A 24418-nucleotide genomic window follows, 5' to 3' on the forward strand; every position below is an offset into this window, starting at 1 on the left:
AAGTGTTCTGTGTAACTGTTATCATAATGGTATCTGAGCACCTAGAGCACCATTATGTTACTACTCTTATGAAGCATAAAAACACTACTCCTATATTCAAGATTAGGGGATACATGCTTAAGGATACATGTTAAACCAGTGCTGCTGGTGACATGAAAGAAAATATGTTAAAATTTGGACAGTGACTCTGCAGGATGCAAACTTATCAGAATTACTTCAAAATTGAGAGAATAAGAGCATTTTCATGCAGTAAAATGATTGTTCTTTATAAAGGAAATATAAAGAAAGAAAAACACCTGATGTAAAAGTAATTAAGGAGTGGTGGAAAGCAGCATTTTACTTATTTGTTTGTGTCTTAGTAGCACTACTGAAGTCAGTTATTGATTAGGATCCTGTTGCCTTAGGATATCTACAAACATAACAAATAGATAATTCTTCCTTTTGAGAGTTTATTATTGAAGTATAAGACAGTTAAGAAGATGGAACAAATCAGGGAACTATAGGTTGTGTCAATACAGAACTTGCCATGATGCTCTCAACTTGGGGAATATCAGCCACCTTACTACTGTAATGATTTTATGAGGCATCATAGCAACGAAGAATTTAGAGAAGGATTTTAAGGTGGACATCAAGATACATATGGCAACTTACACTGTAACTTACATTTGCTGTTTATCTATTGCAGTTACAAGATGCTCTGCCACAGAAAATGTTTGCAGCTTCCAGTGGGATGAAACATGCAGTGAATACAGTCTATCCAAGCTCAAACACGTTAGTGGAAATGACTCTTGGGTGAGAATTTCTTAATTGGATTGATGTAATGTTCTATACCTGTTATACAGGTGAATTGAAAAAAAAATTACGGTTGACTTAGTGATTGCTGTATTAAGAGCAAGAATTTTGTATTGCAGAAAAAACTTTATATTGCTAAAGTGGTGGTACAGATTTGGAAGCTTTTAGTAAATAAACAACCTGTTATCTGTCCCTTATTTTGTATGTAATGACAAGTTGCTGAAAGCCTTGTGGTGGTGAGCGAGAGTGATTATAGCAGATAACTGTCCCTATAAAAAATTTAACCTTTCTTTCACTTTTTGCTACTACAGTATGAAGAAACTAAAGGAGGAAATGGAAGGCGTTGTTAAAGAGCTGGCTGAGAACAATCACATTTTGGAAAGGCAAGCAATTGTTTTCCCTTTTTGGGCTGATATTAGGAACAGGCTTAATTTGGTACATGTTTTAGATCCAGAATTTAAACTAAGGGACGATTCTATAATCTCTTTAACTGTAAATATATTTTTGAACTGTTGATCTGAGGTGTAATCAAAAAACGTATTCAAAACCTTGAAACGTTACTGTGAAATCATTCTGACACAGCAATCGTGGCATTTTTATTTCATATTACTTATCTTTAGCTAATAAAAATACCTGTTGCACAGACAGATTAATTCTGAATTTAAACACAGTACTTTTGCAGCAATCCAGTGGTGTCTTTTAACTCCTCACTTTTAGACGTAATTTTTAACAACTGTGGAGTCATACCAATCTGAGGGAATGATTTTTCAGTTTTCAGATTGCTTAAATAAAGTTAAGAGAAAGAGGCCAACATATTTCTTACAGTCCTGAGAGGGTACTGTCACTATCACATACAGACTGACTTTGCTTTTTTCTTACGATGATGATAAAATACATAAAAATAATCATCTCCTGAAAGCTTCAGGATAAATTGCTGGTAGAGCTGAGCTTAGCTTCAAGCTGAATTGGTTTTGGTTTGTTCTCCACCCCCCATACTTGGAGCATAGTATCCTTTCTTCTATCTTCTTTTCACATACAAAAGTTAGATACAAATGCATGTGTTGGCATGTGGCAAGGGAAAAGAAAAACCCATAAATAAGTTACAATCAATTAAGGATTGATTCTATAATCTAGTCAATCACCTAAGAATACAATGTTTTTTTTCATTTTAGATTTGGTGCTTTGACTATGGATGGTGGCCTGCGGAACGTGGACTGTATCTAGCTTTCAACAGACCTGAAGAGGACTTGTAAATTTATTCAAAAGGAAAAAAAAACCTGTTGGCACATTTAAAGGCAGATAATAAATCTGTATCCAGGGTTTTTTTCCCCTCTACAACTGTATTAAAAAATGTAAATATGTATAATATGTAAATATAAAAGAAATATATATCTTTTTTTTGGTCAATGTTAGAATAGAATTGCTTCTGGCAGGGAATTTAGCCCGTTGGAGGATCTCTGACGAAGTCCTAAAGGCAAAATTGTTGTTGATGAAATTGACATTTGTTTGCTTGGAATATTGCCCCTTTTTCAGAATGCAATTTAGTCTTTATCACAAGAGGACTTGCAGAACTCTAAACATTATGAATAGTCTTTAACGGGTGTTTTGGATTTCCGTTAGCCACCACTATTATTTTGGAGTGTAGCTGAATGACTGATCATCACAGAACATGACGACTGTTTTAAATGAGATCTTTTTAAATAAGTGTGAATAGGGACTAAAAGCACAGATAGGACAGAGTGGAAATGCATTTCTCTTTCCTTCACATCCAAACCGTTAGTTCACTTCTACCTGAGAAAACAAATTCACGGTATTTTTTTAAGTTCCTCTCCATATTTGGTGCCATGTTGTCTGTAATCATTTGACTGCTCTGTATATAGAAGTTTTGCACTCCAGGTTGTCAAGACTGAATGTAAAAATTCCTTTCTTAGAGTACAGCATTTTCAGAATTTCCCTGAAATCTTGTTGTTCACCACACGAGAAGCGGATTCGTAAAGTAAAATAGCTTTTTCAGAATCCTGTTTGCAGGCATAATTTTTTAAAAAGGTTAAAAATCAGTATTAGGAGAATTTGTGGGCAGTCAGTAGACTAGATAGCATCATGCCTTAGTGGTAACTGAATATTGGAAAAATAAGTTACCAGTCTAGATCTTGAAAAGGGACCACACCCACTGCTGACTTACGACTGAGGTATCAAACTTAGGTGGAAAATTTAGTAGGACTATCTATTTATTTTCCAGTATCAGTAGTTACTACTTTCATTACTACGTGATTGGGTTGCAGAGATGCAGAATGAAAGAGTCTGTGCTCCAAAATATGTAGGAGAGGAGAAAGAGAAGAGGAAAACAAACAAACAAAACCTCAGAAAATATCCCTCACTTTGTTTGGATACTACAGGTGTACTTATTTGTTTCAGACACAGAGCATGCAAATATTGCAGAACTCATTCTTTCCTTATGGAAACCTGGCCGTGGATGTTCAATGGTGTGCAATAGCACTTCCAATTGCTATATTACATCTGTAAGAAGAGCTGGACCAACTATATTTAGAATTTTCCATAATTAATGGTGAAACATTTAGATGTAAACTAAACAGCAGTAACCTGTGATAGCATCTGATAGCTCTGTGATGCTTATTCCCTGCTTATCTGTCCAGGTCAGAATACAAAACATTTCCATTGCGGTTTGGTTTTTTTAAAATATTTGAATAGAAACTTATGAAATTTATAATTGATTCTTTCATCGTTAAAAGAAGAGGAAATCCACTGCCTTGATGTCCAAGACCTGCTTTCCAGTGTTCTTGGTGAGAATCGAATATTAAAAGGGAATCCAGATATTTTTACATCCCCGTGAGCAGCTTCTTTCTTTGCAAGCTTTGTCCCCCAAAAAAATCTAGCTATGCAAAAGGACTGCAGCAGTTTGTTACATGTTTTCCCTTGGTTAGCCATGGCATTCTTAACTGTTTGTTTTAAAATACCGGAATCCTGTCTAACTGGAGTGTTTTAATGCCTGCTTGTACATTTGTTCATTCAGGTCTGCAGTCTCACTGAGTGTCAGTAAAACACATGCACAAGTGTGTTAAAAGAACTGGGCTCTCAAACTGTGCATAAATTGTATCTTTTTCCAATATGATGTCTGTAACACTTTGTTGTTTCAAAAGTTCTTAATTTTGAAAGAAATCAAGTGTTAGTTGGGATATATAATTTTCAACTTCTTTATACTGAAGCAGTCTGGAAAAGAAAGTTAATTGTGGTAACAATATAGTCTGTATATTGAAGTATGTGCAGCATTCTTTTACATGGTTGAAAATGTTTTGTTATATTTTATGTTAATTTTAAGCATTGCTGGTTTTAGTGTTGCTTAATACATCAGTAATCTTAATCTTGTTAAAATTTCTTTTTCTAAAGCAATTTTAACTAAGCAGCATCTAAGGAATTTGAAATAATCAGTTCATAATCTACTGATTATGTTCTTATGAAGCAAATACGTTTTTCAAGTCAAAGCATAGTGTATAGTACCATCACTATAGTTTGGCTCAAACTAAGTGTCCTGATACTATCAGTCATGCTACCAATTTGCCAAAAGAAGTAATAGAAAGTAATATATGGGTCTTCTTCCTGAAGCCGGTGTACTGTTTTGGGGGGGTTAGCTTAGTATATTAATTGTGTTACTTGAGCAAACCTGTCTTCATATGAATTGTGAAAATGCATGAGTGAATGACTTAATGGCATAAATACATCATCAATCACTTATTGTACGGTGTGTACTTACTTCTGTGTCGTTCTGTTAATTTCAATACTACCTCATAGTTTTTATTTCCTCCTAAGTACAATATAAAGCCTGAAATCTGAAGTAGCAAATTGCTGCTCAGCTTGCATTAGCCAGCTGTCCAGAAAACGTGTCCTGTACAACGGAACCACTAGCGTAGGCTATGTGGTAGAGCCACTAATCCTTTTTATTTATTTTGTCACCACTCTGCTGACGTGTGTTCTGAACAACATTAGCTCTCTCTAACGGTGGCAAAATTCCTAGTCTCTGCTCGGTGTGAAACAGTCCACTGGCGGAGGTCAATCGGTACTAATTTAGTTAATCGCTGTAGAAGTGGTAGTCATAGAATAATTTTGTATACAACACTATGGCAAGGATTAAAAAGGCTGAATGGAAGAGATTACTTTTGGGGTTTTTTAAGCTTGAAGTCTAGAAGAGAGGAGATGTGGAATAAACTGCGGTTGCATAAACTTGTTTGGGTAAAATTAAACACAGAACTATTATATAGTTACACAGCATAGCCTGCTGTTACTGTGAAATCCCTTCCAGGGAAGGGGGGGCATGGTAATTGGTTTGGCTAGCCACGTTTGGTTAGCTAAACCAGGGATGGCTTGTAGCTAGGGACCTGAACATCAGTGGTGTGGACGCCCACCCCAGTCTGTGCAGAGGAAAACTTGGTTTACCTGTGACCAGCCTGATGATGAGCACTTTTAAACTGGCTTATAAAAATGAAAAAAGATACTGGCCACCTGAAGAGAAGTTAGGGGAGAAAAAAAGAAGGGCTAGGGTCTGGAAAACTCACCTGAGGGTGATGGGAAAAAATGGGAGTTGGCTGGCTGAAAGAAGAGAGAATTGGAAGAAGGAGGGAGCAAAAGTCTTTGGTCAGCTAAAGGCTGTTACAGAAGATCAGTGTTCACCACTGTGTCTGTGGTGAAAGGATTAGAGATTATGAATATAAATTGTAGTGCACAGAACAAAAAAATCCAGACTACAAGTTTGGAAAAATCTTTCTAATAGTAAGGAGAGTCAAGTGCCAGAACAGATTGTTCTGGGCGCTGAGCACTATTGGTTGAAGAGGGGTTTTAGGAACAGGTTAACTGTTGGGAGCTCTTGTGGCCGATTCTGCCATTGGCAAGGCTGCATGACCTTTTAATTTTCTGTGCTCTAAACAGCTTTTTTTTGTTATTTGTCCCATTGATCACAAAAAAATGTAGTAGGATTAGTATCCCGCAGCGGAGCTTGCTATTTTGACACTGGTACAAGCCTGGCCAGCAGTAGTTGTAGATGCACATCTTTTGGAGAACTTTGCTTCCCACTGACAAGGAAGACTGACAGCAGCAGGTCGAGCTGCTGGCGTGCTACGAAGACAGGCATACTGCCCTTGCTCGGACTTGTATTCTGCTCTTGAAAACTTACACAAGCGTCCCGTGAAGCCTGTGACTACCCAGGCTTCCACAGCTTTCCCATCAAGGAACGGGTTGTGTCACTGCTGCCTAGCCATGGGAAACATTTCCCGGACTAGCTGCTTGACGTAACTTAGGCAGATCATTTTAATGAGAACCTACCGAAGTGCATCACCAGCTCTTGCCAGCTCCTCCCGTACCAGCATGAGAGTTGCTTCAGCATCCTCGAGTACATTTATGCCGTACGATGCGGGGTTTGTTGGCAGCTGCAGAGCTGGTTGTGAGCAAGCGCATCCGGCCGTGTAGCCCTGCGCCGTGCTGGGGGGAGCTGAGCTTGGCACCTGGCTACGCGAGCCCTTAGCTCTGCTTGGCAGGCACATTTGCTAACTCATGGTGAAAGAAGATGACGCTGGCACAATCGTACTGCTGCTCCCGTGGTGATGGCCATGGGAGCCCTACAGCAGCTTCAGATTTAGGCGGACAGGAGCAGTTCACAGTCTTTAAAGAAATCAGGTGAAAAGACTTCCCTTTTTTGTTTTTGTTTTGTTTTGTTTTTTTTTTTTTCACTGTCATTCCTTGGAACCCTCTGCGTGAATGTGCAGCTGAATTGTTCACAAATCCTGTATCTCCACACCCTGAAAACGCCTTACAGCCGGGCTACATCCCACTTCATACCGCTTAAAATCTGTGCAAGGCTGCCTTAAAACAGACGATGTTTCTAACGCCTGGGAGACGTGACAGTCAAAATGCAGTAGTAGCTCACTGACAGTGTTTTCTGAAGCTGTAGGTTTGATAGATCCGGGCTTTTCTTTGCTTACGGTGCTGTGACTTGCTGCCAGCTTGCTACAAGAAAGGAAGCTGGGCTCGGAGGAGCGATCGGCGGGGCCGGGGCCCGTCCTGCCCCCGCCTCTCCCTCCCCTCCGCGGCCGCCGCTCGCTGCCTGGCCGGCGCGGGGCGGCTGCCGGCGGGAGCGGCGGAGCTCAGGGCTCCCAGCCGCCGCGAAAGGCAGCGGCTGCCGGAGGCGCTTCCCGTGGAAACTTCAGCTTGGGACGCAAAAGAACGAAGTCGCCACAAGCAGTGTATTATTAGTTCTTTATTGCTTTATCTACGGTAGGAAAACGAAGCTCCTGGAAACGCTTCACATCTTCAGTTTGTAATACACGTTCTTAGTGAATGCCTTGAAAGCGGCAGGTAAAAGTGCCGCTTACATCTACTTTCCGCGGCGGCGGGCCAGGGGGACGGGGCCGGCAGACCGGCTGCGTTTCAGAGACCCCGGCTGCGGTCGTTCCTCCCCGAGACGTTTCACGGTGAGAGGACGCGGGAAGCGAGGCGGCGGCAGCGCGGCGCTGAGGGGAGCCGGCGGCGGCCACGCCGCGCTCCCCGGCCCGTACCCTCCCCGGCGCGGCGCTGAGCCGAGCTGGGCTGAGCCGAGCCGAGCCGAGCTGGGCTGAGCGGAGCCGAGCCGAGCGGAGCCGAGCCGAGCCGAGCCGAGCCGAGCCGAGCCGAGCGGCGGCCGCCAGGTCGGGGGAGGACGCGGGCGCGGTGCGGCGCCCCGCCGCCGCCGCCTCCCCGCTCCCCTCGCCCGCGGGTGTCATGTGCGTGAGGCGTCAACTGCCGCCCAGCCCGGCCGCTCCGCGGGGAGAGGCGGGCAGCGGCCGGCGCACCCCGCTCCGCATGGCGGCGGCCCCGGGCGACAGGCGGGGGAAGCCGCCGCGGGGCCGGGCGGCGCGGGCGATGTTCCCGCAGCCGGACGCGGCCGCCGGCGTCCCGGGCCCCGCGTACGGCGGCCGCCGCCGCTCGGCGCCGCCGCGGCCCCGCCACGTCCGCACCATCTTCGAGGCGCCGCCGCCGCCGCCGGAGCCGCCGCACCGCTTCGGGCCGGCGGCGGCGGGAAGGTGGTGCGACCTCTGCTGCCGCCCCGTCCTCTCGCAGGGCCTGCGCTGCGCGGGTGAGCGCCCCGGCGGGCCCGCCCGCGGCCGCTGGCGGGAAGCGGGCGTCGGGGGCGGGGAGCGGAGCGGTTCGGGGCAGCCGGGAGACCCCGCGTTTCACGGAGCTGAGGGTTACGTGGCGTGGGGGGGGGCTAGGTCCGGTGTGTCCCGATCCGCGGCAGTGGCGCTGGGCACGCGTTCCTCACCCGGGCGAACGGGACTCCGGGCTTCCCACATGAAGCGGTGGAGCATTGGGGGCTGCCGCCTGCGTGCCGTGAGCCCTGCCCTTCGTGCTGTGCGGCTGGGGCGACGGCGTGGCGTGGGGCGACAGCACAGCGTGGGGCGACGGCTTAGCATGGGTGCAGCGTGATCCAGGTAAAAGCGCTCCATCTCCGCCCAAGGGGAAGGTCATACATGTTACAGGGGGGTGTAGGCAGTGCTGCTCCGAAGGGTTCTTGTGGGCTCCCACCCCTGGCACAAACCGTGCGGTCTTCTCCCTGGTCCTTCAGGTAGGAGGAGGAGGAGGCTGTGCCTTGGAGTATGGCACATCCCATGTGCACACCACGTACACGTCCTGTCGCTCTCTGGGCTCTGATTCATAGTAGGCAAAGGTGCATTTTCCTTTTCCTGCGTAGAAAACAACTTCTCTGCTTTTCAGCCCTTTCATTACCGCTGTTATACTTTAAAACACAGTGATTTTATTCACCTGCTCACGGTAGGAGAACATCCATAATCTAGTGCTGGTGAAAAGCCCTCTTTTGCCATCCCTTGGTTTGCAAAGCATTTGGCCACATCGTTGGGTTTCATGGTGACCCCGAGAGTGGTTTCAGTGTGGAACCCCGTGGGCGTGCTCGCTTCTCTGGCTCTTCCTCACCCACAGCTGCCGTGCTGCTGCTCTTTTTAGGACAACCTAGTGCTGTCCTTTAGTGGAGTGACATGTTGAGGTGTGTGATTTGCTTTTGATTTACGTCACTGAGCCTTTGTTTAACAGATGATGTTTGAAACCCAAGGTGGGACAGAAAGGTCAGTCTTTTCATATTGTTTTGTTCTGGCTTAAGGAGATGTAATAACCTCATACTGTCCTCTGCTGAGATATAAAATTTCTCTTATGATATAATATTCTCATTGTTACACAGCTCTATTTTTACACTTAGTAGTTGGAATGGAAATACTTTGGCTGTGAAAATGGAATATTTTTTGTTTATCATTTAAGTTAGTGCACCGTTTGTTCTGACAGGATGTATAGTGCACTGATGTGAAAATAGACCTTAAAAATCATATTTTTTCTTTTATGATCAAATGCTCTGTGGCAAGAACTTCAAGTGTCAGGTTGGATTATATATCTTTCAGCAACGTTTTCTCAGAACTATTACAGCTTACAATGTTTTTCCTTCTCCTCCATGACGAGCTCCATTTTTATGAGGCATAGTACTTCAAGCTGCTCTCTTAGATTGCTGTTTAAGTAGCAGAGGAAGCATTCAACATTTATGGCCTAGCATGAATATAATGTTTAAAAGCTGTAAAGTGGTATGGAGATGAAAGGAAACAATAGCTAAAGCGCAGAAGGATTGCTGCAAGAACCTCTGTTCTTTCCCCATTTGCAGGCACACCAGCAAGCCAGACTGCTGAACAGCTCTGGCTGCAAAATTGGCTGAGGGCTGTGTCAGGACAGCTCAGAGGCGTGAGGGAACGTGTGGCCGGCCGCCCTCACAGCTCGGAGCTGCTAAGTCCACTCTGTGGCCAGACGTCAGCCTGCACCCTTAGTCACGGGCTATTCTGTGAGTAACTGAATACAGAAGAAGAAGATGTCCCCCGCTTCGGAAAGCCAGCAGACGCAGCTGTGCTCAACATCTAAAGTGTGTCTAAACTGGCCTTGAAAACTGCAGCGGATACATCCAGGGCTACAGCTGGCTTTGTAGCCTCCACTGAAAACGCCACGGTCCCCTTTGGGTATCCACTTGCGAAGCAGAAATTACAACTAAAGTTACAATTGCAAGTACCTTTCAAAGATTTTAAGCTGCCTGGCAATTTGTGACAGTGGCGAAAGGTTCCCAAATAACTATTTTCCAGAGGCCACAAGTGGTAGGGACTCACATTTTATGTCATCTAAAAAGCAAGACTCAACAGCATCTTCCAGATGGTCCGCTGCCGATAAAGAGGAAGCTACATACTAAATTGTCATGATGATTCTGAGTCGCAAAGACATAGATATTATATTTATTTAAGTTACCCTGTTTGAATATTGGCTGAAGTCAGTTCTCACTAGATCGTTGCCCTCAAACAAGATCAGAGTCAGCGGTGCTGAATTTGGTGATAAGAATTAAAAGGCATGAGAAATTCCCTCTGGGACAGGGAAGTAGTCAAAGGGCACATCAGAGGGGTAATTTTAAAGTATTTGGGTGCAGACGTTTTTCTGTCGAAGAGAAAAGATCTGAGATGTCTTTATGGGAGTGGGGAGTTTCCTTTGAGTGTCTCTGTCCTGCCTTCCCCACGGGGACGGGGAAGATACCCGAGCTGGGCTTCAGTAGAGGGTAGACTTTTCTTTCGTCATTTTGCAGTGGGGCTGTGGTCATCTTTGGGTTTTTGTACACTCCTTGGTACACATCATGAAGTGAGGTGGGATCGCTGGAGTGAATATAGAACTGCCAAGAAAAGGTCTTTCTGCCTTTTGTGAGATTTTTGTTTGTAATTCACAAGTTTGTTTTCAGGCTTCTGCTAAAAAATTGAAAAAATACTTTCATATAACTTGGGGGAGAAAGATCAGAATGGAAAAAAAGAGTTCAAGGGGATGAGTGATCATCTGTTTCAATGCAGTGCACAAGGTGCACATTATTCAAGCAACTTATTTCTTGAAAAAAAAAAAAAAAAAAGGCAATGCTGATATTTCTGGACCTCAGCCCAGGAAGAAAGCCAAGTGTAATGAAATACCTCTGAAAAGGATGCTTTGTAGTATCGTGAGCTCTCGCTGTTGTTTGGATTCCTTTTCAAGAGAGACTTAATTAGTTTAGCAGTCCAGACTTGCTCTGCTATTCACCGTTTCACCTCTATTATTTGGGGTAAAAACCTGGTGATACTGTGCAGATGCAGAATGCCATTGCCTGCCCTGACTTCTCTGCACAAAGTCATTTGAAACAGAAGCAGTCAGGATTATTCCGGTTTATACCAATGAAATGACATACAGTAAAGAGTGGGTTTTTTTGTCTATCATTCAATTTTTCTTTCAATCTGAGAGTGCTCTGGAGTGATAATTATCAGTGTCTTATATCATATTGATGGCTTCATGGTGTGTAGCATTATGTCATGTAGGAGCCCTGAAGTTGTTGCATTGTTTCACTTTATCATTTGGCATTTGAAAAATGAGGCATTTCTCGTGGCTTTAGATGAAAGTCCGTACTGCCAGGCTTTGGAATACGGTGTCTGAACAGTTTTACTTTCCCCATAGTCTGGTCAACGGGCTGCGTGTATGTAGGTGGCGGGGGCGTGAAAGGAATTATTTTGTGGACTACTTGCTCTGGACTTCCTAGTTCATTTCTGTAACTTTTCTTTTACCTTGCATTTTGACACTTTCATTTCAGATGCACTTTTTCATTGAACCAAACAGAAATGTTGCTAGGCCTTTTCAGAAGAAGAGAAATTATAGGTCCTCCATGACTCTCGGTTCAAACTTTCTGAAGATACTTAAGCAGATGGTATTTAGAGGTACCATGAAAAACAGGTTGCGCCTTTCTAGTATTAAGTGATGGGACATGATTGGGAATTGACAGATGCTTTTGTTAAAAGCATGACCTTGATGAGCTGATATTTATTACTCTTACCAACTGTACATGGCCCGTGCAACAACATAGGTATTGGTGTATGTATTTGGTTTATGTGGCAAGGTTGGTGGGGCTGCAGGAGTGAGGAGGCCAGTATACTGTAATACTGTAAGGACCTCAGGAAACAAACAGAGGCTTGCTGGAGCATTTGTTAAGTTGCCTGTAAAAAGTTGCCCGCTAAAGGAAAAATTAGAATATTTCTGTCAGATTTCTGGTGGTTGGAATCTTTTATAAAGGTGCAATCGATGAGCATTGGGTCAGTGGGTATCCTTTAAATACTAGTTGGCAGTGACGTCCCTCAGCCTGTTTCCCCCTTGCCTATAGTGTTACTTTCTATACCTGCGGCGTTACGCCTGTAACGTTACCTGGGTGTAGCGTGATCTGCGCACAGGCAGACACCCCTGTCCCGGCATAGAAGCCTCTCCAGTTGCAAGGTGCTCTGCAGAGGTGCAGAAGCCCATGGGAGCAGATCAGACTGCAAGTGTCCTCTTCCTCTCAAAGCTCCCGGGCAGTCATTTCAGCTTTGTTCACTGAATCTTCTCTACATCTTTTTTACCTGTTTTTCAGACTTTGTTTTTTGAGCGACCTTCCCTTGTGAAGCATATAGTACAGTTTCAGGGCCCATCAGGGCTTCCTGGTTTTTTTCTCTGCTGAAATGGGTATTTTAGTGGGGGCCTTGTTCCATTTCTAACATTTTTTTGTATTGGCTCTGAATATTCAGTAGCTGACTCCTGCTTTAGTGCAGTTGAAGGACAGAGCCGTTCGTTTTAATATGTGGTATAGCTCTCTTACTACAGGGCTTTTTAAGTATCTGTAAAAACAAATGAAACCCAAACCAAAAACCCAAGCCCGTATCCCCTTAGAACAAATTAGGGTATATTATCTAAATGCCTCCTAACTGTCAGGAATGGTAAAGAAATTGATTCCCCCTTACAGAAATGAGGGTAAAATGTGGAGGGAAGGAGCAAATGCAGGGATTAGTGATTTTTTTTTTCCTTCAGAAGAATATTTTTTTGACCATCAAATTTGTGTAACATACTTTTTCATGTTTTTAAAGAAGAGGATAGATATTGTCTGCTATCTCTGCAGTAGGAGTATGTTCATATTTAATCCCATGTAACGAGGGGGTTAAGTTGCTAAAGCTACTTCTAGAGTTACGACTTGAATTACCAAAACTGTTCAGGGTTGAAGGAGCCTCTGAAAGTTTTATCTAAGGAGCGAGAACTGGGGGCGGATTAGAAATAGCGGCAGTGGGAGCCTGCTTCCCTTTCCTGTTCTTTCTGTGGAAAGTTGTTTAACCATGCGCAGTTCCCAAAATTTTCTTTATTTTCTTTTAAATCCAAAATTACCAACTTTTCTCAGAATCCATAGGGGCTGGAGCAGCAGGAGGCGACAGGGTTTGGGTTGTGCCGGTGCAGCTCAGCGCAGAGAAAGCCCCGGGTTCCTCCCTGTTGGGTTTGAAGGAGCGCGGGCGGTCTGCTGCCCCAACGGGGCGTTTGCTGGAGCTCGCAGGGCTGGTGGAGCTGGAGGCTGCCGTGCCCAGTGCAGGGAGGAAGGAAGAGGTGTGGAAATGGAGAGCAAGAAGCAGCTTTGATGGAGCTTGCTCTTCAAGGGTAATGCTTGCTGTCCTCCTCAGTTTCTCTCCACCTCCTGGGGCATTTCTGTGGTCTCTGCAGCCACAGCAAGGCTCCCACTGCTGCAAAGCTGAGCTCTTTTCCCCCCCTGTTTGCAGAGAACAGTAACTCTTCACCGAGTTCCTCCATTATTGTGGGTCCTGTTTTCTTGGCCACTGACATTTCTCTTCCTGTGTGAGGACCATCTTCCAACCCTAAGCCGTACCCTGTCGTACATGGAGGCTTTCACCCGTTCTCTGAGCATCTCTTTCTTTGTTGCCATTTTCACCATCTCATGAACAGTTAATTATTAATTATGGTGTCCTTCAGAGTTTGGGTGTCTCAGATACAACCCTAAGAGACTACAGAGAATACAAGCAGTTGTTATTCAGGTGGCATAGCAGTGAAGAGAAAAATTTTAAAAATCACCCCATAACACTCAGATGCCAGCACTGAAAGGCTCTGAAAATGCTGTGTGGTTTTCCCACTTGTCTTCCACACGTGCTTTGGAGCCGCTCTGTGGGGAGCTCCTGCAGAGGCTGTTGTGAGAGGCTCCTGCAGAGGCCCTGCGTGCCCAGGGCGTCTTGGCGTGGAGGTACCCTGTGCTCCATTTCACACGCAGGGTGCAAGGAGGCCAGATGCCGCAAGGCTTGGTTTCAAACAAACCGGTATTTGAGAGCTGGTACGGGAGTAGAAAGGATTCCGCTAATGAAAAAGTGATAAAATAGGTATTTCTGCAGGCAGTGTTCATAACCTAGGACGTCTTCAAGATGCGTAATAAAACATCAAAGCAGCGATCTGTTTACAAAGCAAAGAAACTCTTAGTAATAAAGCTGTTGCCATTACTCACCAGTATGATATCTCCTGATGGTCTGCTTGCTGGGAAGGCCTTGGGGAACCAAGGAGAAACTTGACCTTGTCACGTGAAAGCCTTGGAGAGCTTGCTGTATCTTGATGCTCATTTTATACAGTCCTACCATGCCCAAAGTTCAACAGGTGGTTAGCACTGCTTGGCCAGGAGTTTGGGGCGTTGTGGGAAGTAACAGTACAGGTGCCTTTTGCATTACACTGTGTTACATAGCTTGCATACTATTTACGTATTGCTAATATCTGTGCTTTTAATACTCAGGGGAAAAAGAGAAAACTGAGGTTTTTATTGGATAATGTATTTTTTGATAAATTGATAACACAGTTCGTTGCTAAGGTTTTTTTTCTGAAATATTTTATTCGACTTTCTTTTTCATTTGCTGTTAGCTGTAGGAGCTGCCGGCCACACTAAGTCCTTAATAGTATGCTGGCACAGGAAGAAGCAGGCGCTGGTCTAAAGTGCTATGAGCAAAACAGCCACAGATGAAAGCACTGAGAGCTGAAACGACTTTTTCAAGGTTACCCAGGAGGTCACTGGCCAAGCCAGCGTTAGAGCTCAGCTCTTGTCCAGCGATGGTAGTCATCTCTTCCTTCTGTTGCTACGTACTGGTGACCAGAAACCTCCAGCACGGTTGGATGGATCTCTTTATCCAGACAGTTAAATGCAGGTCAGCAGTGTGCACAACAGAAAGAAAATAACGATGCTGGTTTTGGCTGGGTGGCTTTATGAGCTGCTAGACATGTCTGTTTTCTCCATACCGTACTGAGTACTGATGAATGCCTTTTTGATTTTGCTCAGTAAAGGAAGAGCGTGTCATGTATAGTAGCTTGGGTACAATAGCCTGACAGTGAGTTGTAGGAGCTTGGAAGAAAGTATGAAGGGCTACAATGAAAGTTAAGCTCTGCAATATCTCTTTTGTATATTTTTCCCTTACACTCCAGTTCAAAATATTACTCTCTTATCTAATAGCTGCCATGGCTAAAATAGGAAACATCCTGCTTGTCTAAGAGAGAATAAATGTACAAGGTGCACCCTTGTTAATCTTCAAGTGCAAAGAGCATGTAATTACTCATACAACCTGCGGAGATCTAAAGAAGGATACTCACAGCATTCTTGTACCCTGAAAAATAATCAGGCTACTTTTGTCTTAAGCAGACCCGATTAGGATGAATAAACTTATTGTTTTAGCAATGTTTAACACATATTTTTGTTTTTCTTCCCCGATCTGATTTCCCTTAGTGATAGTTCCATGCAAGCTCTCACTGAGAAGTCTACTAATTTTGGCACAAAGTCACCCAAAGCCTACAGGCAAGTTGGTCTATCATCCACTGAGTCAAATCCTATATGTCAAACTATGTTACAAGGCAACTCAGTATCTTCTCTCCAGTTTTAGCCTTGAGTTTTATTTTCCCTGTACTCTGAAGTGTAGCTGTGTATGTACAAAAGTGGTTTTCCTAAAGACTGTTCAGTCATTTTCCTGAGTTTACTGCTACTAATCTGTTATTTTCACATTGCACTACTATTTTTGCATTTAGCTTTTTAAACTTATATTCAACTTTAATTTTGATGCACAAACCTGCATACATACATACATACAGTAAGCTGTAACCAAACTACATTAAAAATGATAACGTGCATCACATTGTACCGGCAGTGGTCTCTGTGCATTATCTTCCCGACGCCCAGCTGGACCAGCACAGCAATGCCCTCTCTCTCACACACTCGCTTTCGTCACGGTACTGCGCCGGTCCTGTCTGCGCATTTCCAGCATCTGGAAAAGAACATAAAGCAAATTACAACAAATTTTACAGGTTGAAGTATTCAAAACAAAACAGGGAACAACTGTACAGTACAATGGATGATACTTAAAAGAATCAAGCAGAAATCTTGCTGAAGTACCCAAAGAGATACTCTTTTTCATGTAACACCATATGAAAATATTTAATGATAGTGTAACGTATTGTAGAGTGAAATAAGAACTAACCAGATGTGAGCAAATGTGCTTTGGCACTGTGATTTTCTTCCTCAAAATCCAGGATGTGCTTCATTGGAACTATTGCTTAGAAGAAACCTTCCTACTCCTTACTTCTTAAGGGGAGAAATCCAGTTATTCCCCAATAGATAGCCTGTAGAAGAAGTAAGCAATTCATCTCAGAGGACCTTGAGACGTGATTGCTAGGCTGAATTTGCGTTACGTATTTCGTTTTGAGTAAACAGCACTTCAGGCCTGAAGAAAATGAACTGAAATCCCATTGTATTTGGAGAGAGCTTCTGTGTGTTTATGTCGGAGCTCTGAAACGAGACCTGCAGTTGGTTGTCTGCTCTGGGTTCGGTCATGCTGGCTTCTGTCCTCCATCACTGACAGAGATGGCATACCTGAAAAACCTCAGGGATTTCCATTTAAGATGTGCTCAGTGTGCCGTAGAAGAGTCAGGACAGACCCTACTGCAGCTCAGAGCCAGCGCTGAGAAGAACTACTACTCTCCCAGCCTCCGATCTGCTTTCCACGGCGACATCCTGGCTTCTCCAGAAACTGTGCAGGGCACAGTTCATCTCATGGATTTTACAGCTTTACTGTAAGATGGGAATCAATATGCCCAAGAGGCACTGGTCTTTCTCTACTGACTGTAAAGAGAGCCGTGACAACCAGCGCAGCTGCAAACATCTGTATTCAGTTAGACGAAGCCCAACTGCCTGCTCATACAGAGAGACTTCCGTAGGCCTGTAAAAAGGGGTTGCAACTGCTCGTGCTCCTGTAATGCTCATTTGCTTCCTCTCCCTTTTGGATGGGATTCTTCCAGATTTCATGCAGGTTTACTTAAAAAGTCGTTCTAATCATAGGAATGTGTCTGGACTAGAAGCGTGTTTTTTCAGCAAAAGATGCTGGATGGGGATTTCTAGTAGTATAGATGTGGTAGTGGTTCAGTTTGATGTGCAGCAGTTGTCAGCTGAGGTTCAGGGTTTGGGTTGCATGATCTTTTTATGGTATTTTGTCTCTTAGCGTAACTGTCATCCGTAGTGTAAGGTTTTCAACATTTTTCCGCTTCTTTTTTGTCAGTTTTCTTCATTTTCTTATCACATTTATTACCTATCAGCGTATAAATTATTGGAAGCCTTGATAACAGAGAAACTGTTATCATGCGATAACAGAGAACATGCAAAATACTTTTGATGTCATAGCTAAAAAGCTATCTATACAATTCTATTTTAACTATATTAATTTATCTGCAGAGTAATAGATCATTAAATCTGATAACAAATGTGTTTTACATCAGTTCGAATGCTACAGTTCTTCAATTTCCATCTTTCAAATGGAGGAGAGTTTTGGAAGTTTCAGATTGCCAATCACTGGTTAATTTTTAATCCCTTCTTTTTGTGTATGTGCAGCTGCTGAGAATCAAAAGTTTTTTTAGAAAGCTCACAAATATAGCTACTTATTTGGATTAGGGAGGGATGAACAGCTGAGCTGGAAATCGGAAGTATTATGCTAGTTTTGCTGAACTAAGCTCAAACGCAGCAGTTTTTTTGTTTCTTTACTTTTAGTAGTTGTGCTGTGTTCTTTATAAGCTTCCTAGCAACTGCATAGCTTTGTCACGCAGAATGATGTTATAAATTATGTTTTAGTATGAAATCTGTGATAATGTGTCTTGACAGTGTCATGCAAATACAGTAGTGCTGAAGCCCAGGGACTAGTTGGGTACTTGGATAAAATTCTCACTCTTGGATAAAATTCTCACTCTCTTGCTACTTGGATAAAATTTACTCTGACACACAGCTGAACAGGGTTTAAGGAAGGTCACAGCTTTTGTTTATAATTTCTAGATAAATGTGTTTCACACATTCAGTTCTGTCCCATGCATAGATGCAGTGTTTCTCTGCATAACCCAGTTCTGGATTGCTAAAATGTTTTAGTCCATTTTAGATCTTGGTCAGTGAAGGGAGATGGTCCATGGAGGTCTGGAAGTCTCTTCCTCCTTCTCTGGAAGTTCAAGCTCCATCGATACGGAAATATCCTTGTGAAGACTGGCTTGTGAATACCTCTCCACACTGAACTCCGTCTGTCAGCGTGGCATATGGCATAGTGTCACATACCCACACTGTGACAGGTTGGAAGGACACCACCTCATTTTCCAAGTACATTATTGTCCCTACAAAGAAAGCAAAAACTCATTTTGAGCTCAGCTAATAAGGACATTTGCTAATGCAGGCAAGCAGATATTCCTTAATATGTTTAGCTTTTCCTACACACAGTTCCCACTGTGAATAGGTATGTGGGGATCTTTGTTCCTGAAACCAGACGAAATGGAGAAGGCAGTTAGTTAAGTCAAAGTTAAGTCAAAGCAAATGAAATCCTTTGCTCATCCCAGTCATTTGCTACCTAAGAGCTGGGAGGAGTGGAAATGGCAGTAGCTCCTCACTGAGGAAAAATACTCTTCTGCCCCAGAGCAGAGAAAATTCTGCATCTGCCCCCCATCCGGTACCACTGCCTGTGCTCCTCCTCATGGTTAGACTTCATTTTTACGGTGTCTCAGCACTGCTGCATTGCTCTAACAAATGCTTATCAGCAAAGAATTTGCTTTAAAACTATATAAACTCAGCACGCTCCAAGAGAATATTCCCAGCCAGACACCGCTGGTTGTTCACAGTTCACCATTTAAGAGTATTTTCTGTAACAGTGAGGGTTTGTTTGGGTTTTTTTAGTTTTCTCAGCTCCAGCAGCGGGCATGGGCTGGCTAGGGTAAGGCAGGCACTGGGTCGTCGTGTAGCTCTACGCAGAGCTGGTCTGCAGCGCTGCAGGTCGGGGCAGACAGCGACGTGTCTAAACCGCTGGATGTTTCACGAGCACCCCTTTGCTTTCCGACTGGTGTGCACAGGTTTCCACGTGGAAAGCGGGTTGCGGGGCAGATGCTGAGAGCAGTGTGTTGTGCCCGGCTATCCTGCCAAGGTGGTGACTTGCCACACATCCCGGCCCGTGGCTGGAGAGCACGTGGGATGGGCAGCACGCACGTGGAGTCTGTGCGTGCCATTTCTGCCCTTCGTGGAGGGCTGCTGAGATCTGACCTTTGCACCGTTGCGGGGAGGTAGGAGGTCAGAGGCTGCCCAAATAGCAGAGGGGACAGCTGCTCACCTCCCTTCCCGGGCAGGTGGGACAGCAGCGCGGGCAGCAATCCCTCCCTCCCCTCCTCCAGCACACTGCTTAGATGAGCAGAGTATGACCTGGGGGTTGAAATCTGCTGCAGCAAAAAGCCTTACATGGCTTTTTTCCTTAAAGGGAGGCAGGGATCAAGAGCGTGACTCTGCTCACATTTCAGGTCCTTCTGTCCTCCTCGGAAAGCATCTCCGTGCGCTGTCTCTTCATCAGAGTGGATTGAAAGGTACACATGTAGCGCTGTGTAGTACCTTTTTAATACCGAGAGTTCTTAACTTTAGTAATGCTCCAGCGCAGCGTAAGCAGTCAGAGTTGCCTTAGGAGGGGCTATGTGAACTCTCCCTAGCCCAGCTGATGCAGCTGATGCGGGCTGACAGCGGTTCGTTGCTGTGCGCAGCACCGTGGCTCATGTTCTAAAGCGAACAGTTCAGGGTGAGAGGAGCCCCCGTCATCATCGCAGACCCCTCGTCCGTGAGCTGTCGTCCATTCGCTCTACAGTTTGCCCTAACTAGGGCCTAGAAATGTAAAGTGATGGAGGAGTCACGAAATTACTGCAAGGCTAACTACCACTGCTGTTCAGTTCAGCTTGAATTCAGGTCCATGCTCTCATCTGTATTAGCTGGTTTTTGGCATAGCATAATTGTCAGATTCATCCAACTGACTTTTTTTTTTATAGAATGAGTTCTGTTTGCCTTAAAGTAATATGTAACGTTTTATGCTCTTGCCCATTTTTTGTTCCAGTAAGGCACTAAACACTCTAAGGTGTAAACCTCCACAGGTTTGTTATTCTCATCAGCAAAGTCAGTTTACCCCTTTATATTGTTACATTCTGATGTGTTTTACTGTATATTTTTTTTAAGCCTCATAAAATACCAGTATAACAAAAATACTGTATTGGTGTTTTCTGGTAAGTGACAAAAAAATATTCCTGTGCCCTTCATATCCTGCTAAAGATCATACGTATCTATATGGATTCTTTATCAAATTATAAAACTAGTCATCTTAACATATGTTCACTTATGGTCTGAAATAGTATGGGGTATTTTATGCCCCTTTGATTTTCATTAAATTTTTATATGTATAAATTTCAGAAAAAAAAAAGTCATTGTTTGATTCGGTATTTGGCAGATGCTCTTAAACATTCAAGGCCATGCTATTTCCTGAAAGAAGCAAGTTCGCTGTTGGGCCTTTAACTCTGCTCTTTGCATGTGCTGAATTGGGTGGCAGACCTCCTACTTGTGCTAAAACCGTCACTTTGCTACTAAATTCCTGCTGGTATGACGGGGTGGAGCTCGAAGAAGAGACGAGTCTGGCGGCCTGAGTCCTGCCTTCTGCTCTTTCATTGACACTGGCTGAAGAATTGTGGCAGATACAGTGTAAATGGAAACGTTTATTTGTTTTCAGAGACATATTGACCAGAGGAAATGCAATCTATCTAGCTTGGTCCTGAGGAGCAGCAGTATGTTAAAAATGTCGGATGTATAAAATGGGGTTAAATACTTCACATATTTTAGCGTAGAAAAATACATTGTGAATTCTAGGAGAGTTATTAACTGCGTGCTGTGAACATAGCTGGTGTAACAAAGCCCTCACTTTCTGTAGTTTAAAGGTTGATATAAAAGGATCTTTGTTTTGTAATGACATTAGTCTTGATTTTCAGTGTTTTCTACCATTCAGACTTAGCAGAAGGAAAAAAATCAAATAAAATGTGAGAAGCTGAAGAGAAACTTGTGACATAGTCGAGGAAATCATACTAAGCTTGGGAAATGGTTAAATAGTCTTGATGTTAAAAAGCGTATGCCAGAATTAATGATAAATGCTGCGGGGGGCATGTATTAGTTCATAGCGTCTCTGGATTTACAATTTAATGTGTATCGTGCTTGAAGCATGTGTAGTCCAAGTACTGAGATGCTGTGAATTTCTTTGGATAGCGATATGCCGATAGTGCTGGATTCTTAAGTAAAGTGTGGGAGCGAATGATTTGACTCTTAATGTCAGCCTTCAAATCCATTAAGAGTAAAGTTGCATTTTTAACGCCCTGTGTATCTATAGAAATCTCTGTTAAATTTACTGCTAAGAACCTTCATAAGAAGGTCTTTGAGAAACACTCTCTCTAGAGAAAATCCTGTTGATTTAAATCAAGGCCTTTTGAAAGAGGACTTGTCCTTTTTTTGTGTTTTGGGGTTTATTTGTTTACAGCCTAGAAAAGGTAGCTAGAGATGAACAAATGAGCCCCTCAAAAACCTGTCTGTGGAAAACATGTCTTGTTTTAACATCATTGGAAACACAGTACCAGGTTAAGACTCTGAAGCGTTGGTCTTTCTTTAGCCGAAGCATCTATTAATATAGCTGCTTCTTGTAATAAAGAGGGAGGTCTGGAGGGCTCGGAGCGGCGTGACGGAGAGGGAGGGGATTTAGGACTAACAGGTGGTCCTGAGACGTGCTGGCTGACGCCGAGCTCAGAGCAAGCGCACTCTCTGTGGGTATTCATGGGCTTTCCTCTCTCGTCTGGATACATGTGTCTGTTGTTCCTGGGGTAGCTGTGGAGCCTTTCAGCTATGGCAATAAGAAATGACTTGAGGAAAACCATCAGGAGGATAGCACGGTTTTTTTACTGGTTTCCTAAATCGTTGAGCAGTTCGAGAAGGAGAACAGTAAAACTTCTCTGGAAGTCTGCTGGTAAGTCTGCTGCTATGTTTCTTAAGACATTTTTTTCCTGCTAAAGGGAAATTCAAAGGGAAAAATAATTTATTTCTGTTCAGCTGGTTAACTTTTCCAGGCCAGCATTGTTTGCATTTTTCCATTCTCTGAGGCTCATTAGGCAAAACTGTAAAAATATTCCAGAAATGCAATAGAAGGTTCATTAGGCTTGCTCAGATGAAGAATTCTCTTGCAGCTGTATAATTTATTCATATTAATATTCATGTCAGTGATATTTGATGTCTTGGTTTTGTAGACCTTGTTTCTCCCTTAGGTATGTATACAGGAGCTCTAATATGACTCAGACACCTGCCAGAACATTATTTGGAATTGCCTTAATCTGTTAATTGATCTAGAAGGCTGCGTGAAGACAGAATTGACTGAAGACCTTAACTCATTGTACCAGCGTTCACACGAAGCGATGAGCAGCTTAGAGAGGGCTTGTGCTCAGCAGTGATGCACTGTCCTTCGTTTCCCTTGTATCAGCTGAAACGCAGTACCGCCCAGCTCACCAGTACAAGGCATTGCTCCTAAAGACAGCTCAGTGCTTTGATCCTTGTCCAGTCCTGGTGGAGAAGTGTTTGCATCTCTCGGATTAACATTCTCATAAACACCATGAAAGCCCAAAGGCTGTTGTGTCCCTCTAGAGTGGTCTGTTAAAGCTGGGGCTGAGGTATATTCCTGGGGGGGCAGGGGTGGAGGAACATGCGCTGCCGTATCTTAGGAAGCTGAGTTCATTCGGTCTTCTTGAAGGACTAATTATACAAGATCGGTTTTCTTTTGACGAGGACTGTTTTGACTGAAGTGGTGAACTTGTCAATTCTGCAAGTATTACAACATTAGTGCCAAATTTCCATTTGTATGGGATGGGATTTGGGTCAGTTCTGCAGCTGAGCAATTTAGTGCTGTACTTCAAATAACAGATCTGTGACTCTGAGAAGGGAATGCCGAGTTGGACCATCTGAAATCTATCACAGAAATGTTGTTGGGCCACATGTCTAAGTGACATGTGACTTCTTCCCATGTGAAGGAGTCCACGAGTTTCAAACATCCAGAGGGAAATCCCAGCTCACTGAAGTCTGTGGCAAAACTTTCCTTGACTAAAACTAGAGCTTTAATTAACCTCTGTTGGAATATTGGTAATCCCAAGTCTTCCTGATACATCATATCATCTTGAGTCCTCATAAGATATCAGATCATTCCTGCATCTCTTTTGTTATTGTAAAAGCATAAGTGGCTAAAAAGTATCGATAAATGTTATTGAGAGCTTTAATTGCTAGCTGAGTTACACACATGCAAAATTGTTTACATGCCAGTTATATTTTCCCTCAGTACTACAAAAGAATCATTACATCCATGACTTGTAACAATAAATAATGTGAACTTTAAGTGCTTTAAAAAGAATACTTTTTGTGGTTTTTCTCCCATCTTCCTCTACATCTAGTGGTTTGAATAAGATTTGCCTTCCTACCCTCATTTTAATGTATGTATTAGCATCTCTTTTGAACAGAATTTGTGAATAGCGTCTGAAGTGCCCTCCATGTCCTTTTCTACCTGTGCAATGAGATGATTATCACAAAATTGTGGTTTCGGTGGAAACGTGACGTTTTAGCACAAGGTTGCATCCAAGCAGAAAAAAGCACAGTGTGAAAATTCAGCTCAAACTTCTCATAACTTTACAGAAGCCAATCTCATCGAGTACGTCTGTAATACACTGGAAGCTGAAGCCCTGGTGCTCCTTTCACAGGGGAGGGGATGCAGCTCCTGTTTGCACGGACAATTCTTGTTTAGTCTTTACAAGGACAGCAAGTGGTATGAATCCTTAGCTACGCTGAAGTCCACGAACATTTCTGCCTTTTTCTTGAGTGGCCAGAATTTTGCTTGGGTTCTTGAGGAATTACCAGCTTACCCACATGCTTCCTTAACTCTGAAACACCACGTTTTTGTAACTTTTAACCAAGTTGCTCTTCTGTCCTTCTGAGAGAGTTCTCCAACACATAAGCCTAGTCTGAGCAGTACTGACCATCTAGTTGCCTTGGTACACAAGGAGATTTACCCTCGCCTCTAGCATACTAGAGTTTTCAACTTCTTTATCTCTGCCTCTGTCTTTCTGCCAGATTTTGCTCCTGTGTTGGCACTAACACAATTTTCTGGTTGGGTCAGCCAGGATGAGCCAGCAGAACGATTCTGCATTACTAGGCTTGTTCCACAGATGAATAACCCAGCTGATACTTAAAGCTTTCAATAATACTTACTGATAGTTTTTAGCCACTTACACTGGAACAAATAAATTCATGTTTTAACAACAACAAAGCTGAAACTTTCATGGTATGGGTGTGTTAGGAAGAGTAGAGATTACATTCTCTAATATGCTTTGTCATAGA

The 24418-nt window shown here is 43.5% G+C and overlaps 2 protein-coding genes across 5 annotated transcripts in view; both read left to right on the top strand.

Annotated features, from left to right (window-relative positions):
* The window catches only part of TBK1 (TANK binding kinase 1), a 32312-nt gene extending 27768 nt beyond the window's left edge, over window positions 1-4544 (top strand). For all 4 annotated transcript variants that reach the window (XM_075494941.1, XM_075494934.1, XM_075494960.1 and 1 more), the window contains 3 exons: window positions 686-792; window positions 1104-1175; window positions 1965-4544. In XM_075494941.1, the coding sequence (XP_075351056.1) occupies window positions 686-792; window positions 1104-1175; window positions 1965-2016 (231 nt within the window). In that variant the 3' untranslated portion in view covers window positions 2017-4544. The remainder of the gene's footprint in view (window positions 1-685; window positions 793-1103; window positions 1176-1964) is intronic.
* A 17348-nt stretch (window positions 4545-21892) lies between these two features.
* RASSF3 (Ras association domain family member 3) overlaps window positions 21893-24418 on the top strand; it is a 97867-nt gene continuing 95341 nt past the window's right edge. The window contains exon 1 of the mRNA XM_075494976.1: window positions 21893-22013. Coding sequence (XP_075351091.1) covers window positions 21893-22013 — 121 coding nt within the window. The remainder of the gene's footprint in view (window positions 22014-24418) is intronic.

Source organism: Mycteria americana, chromosome 1, assembly GCF_035582795.1.
Source record: "Mycteria americana isolate JAX WOST 10 ecotype Jacksonville Zoo and Gardens chromosome 1, USCA_MyAme_1.0, whole genome shotgun sequence".
Lineage (NCBI taxonomy): Eukaryota > Metazoa > Chordata > Aves > Ciconiiformes > Ciconiidae > Mycteria > Mycteria americana.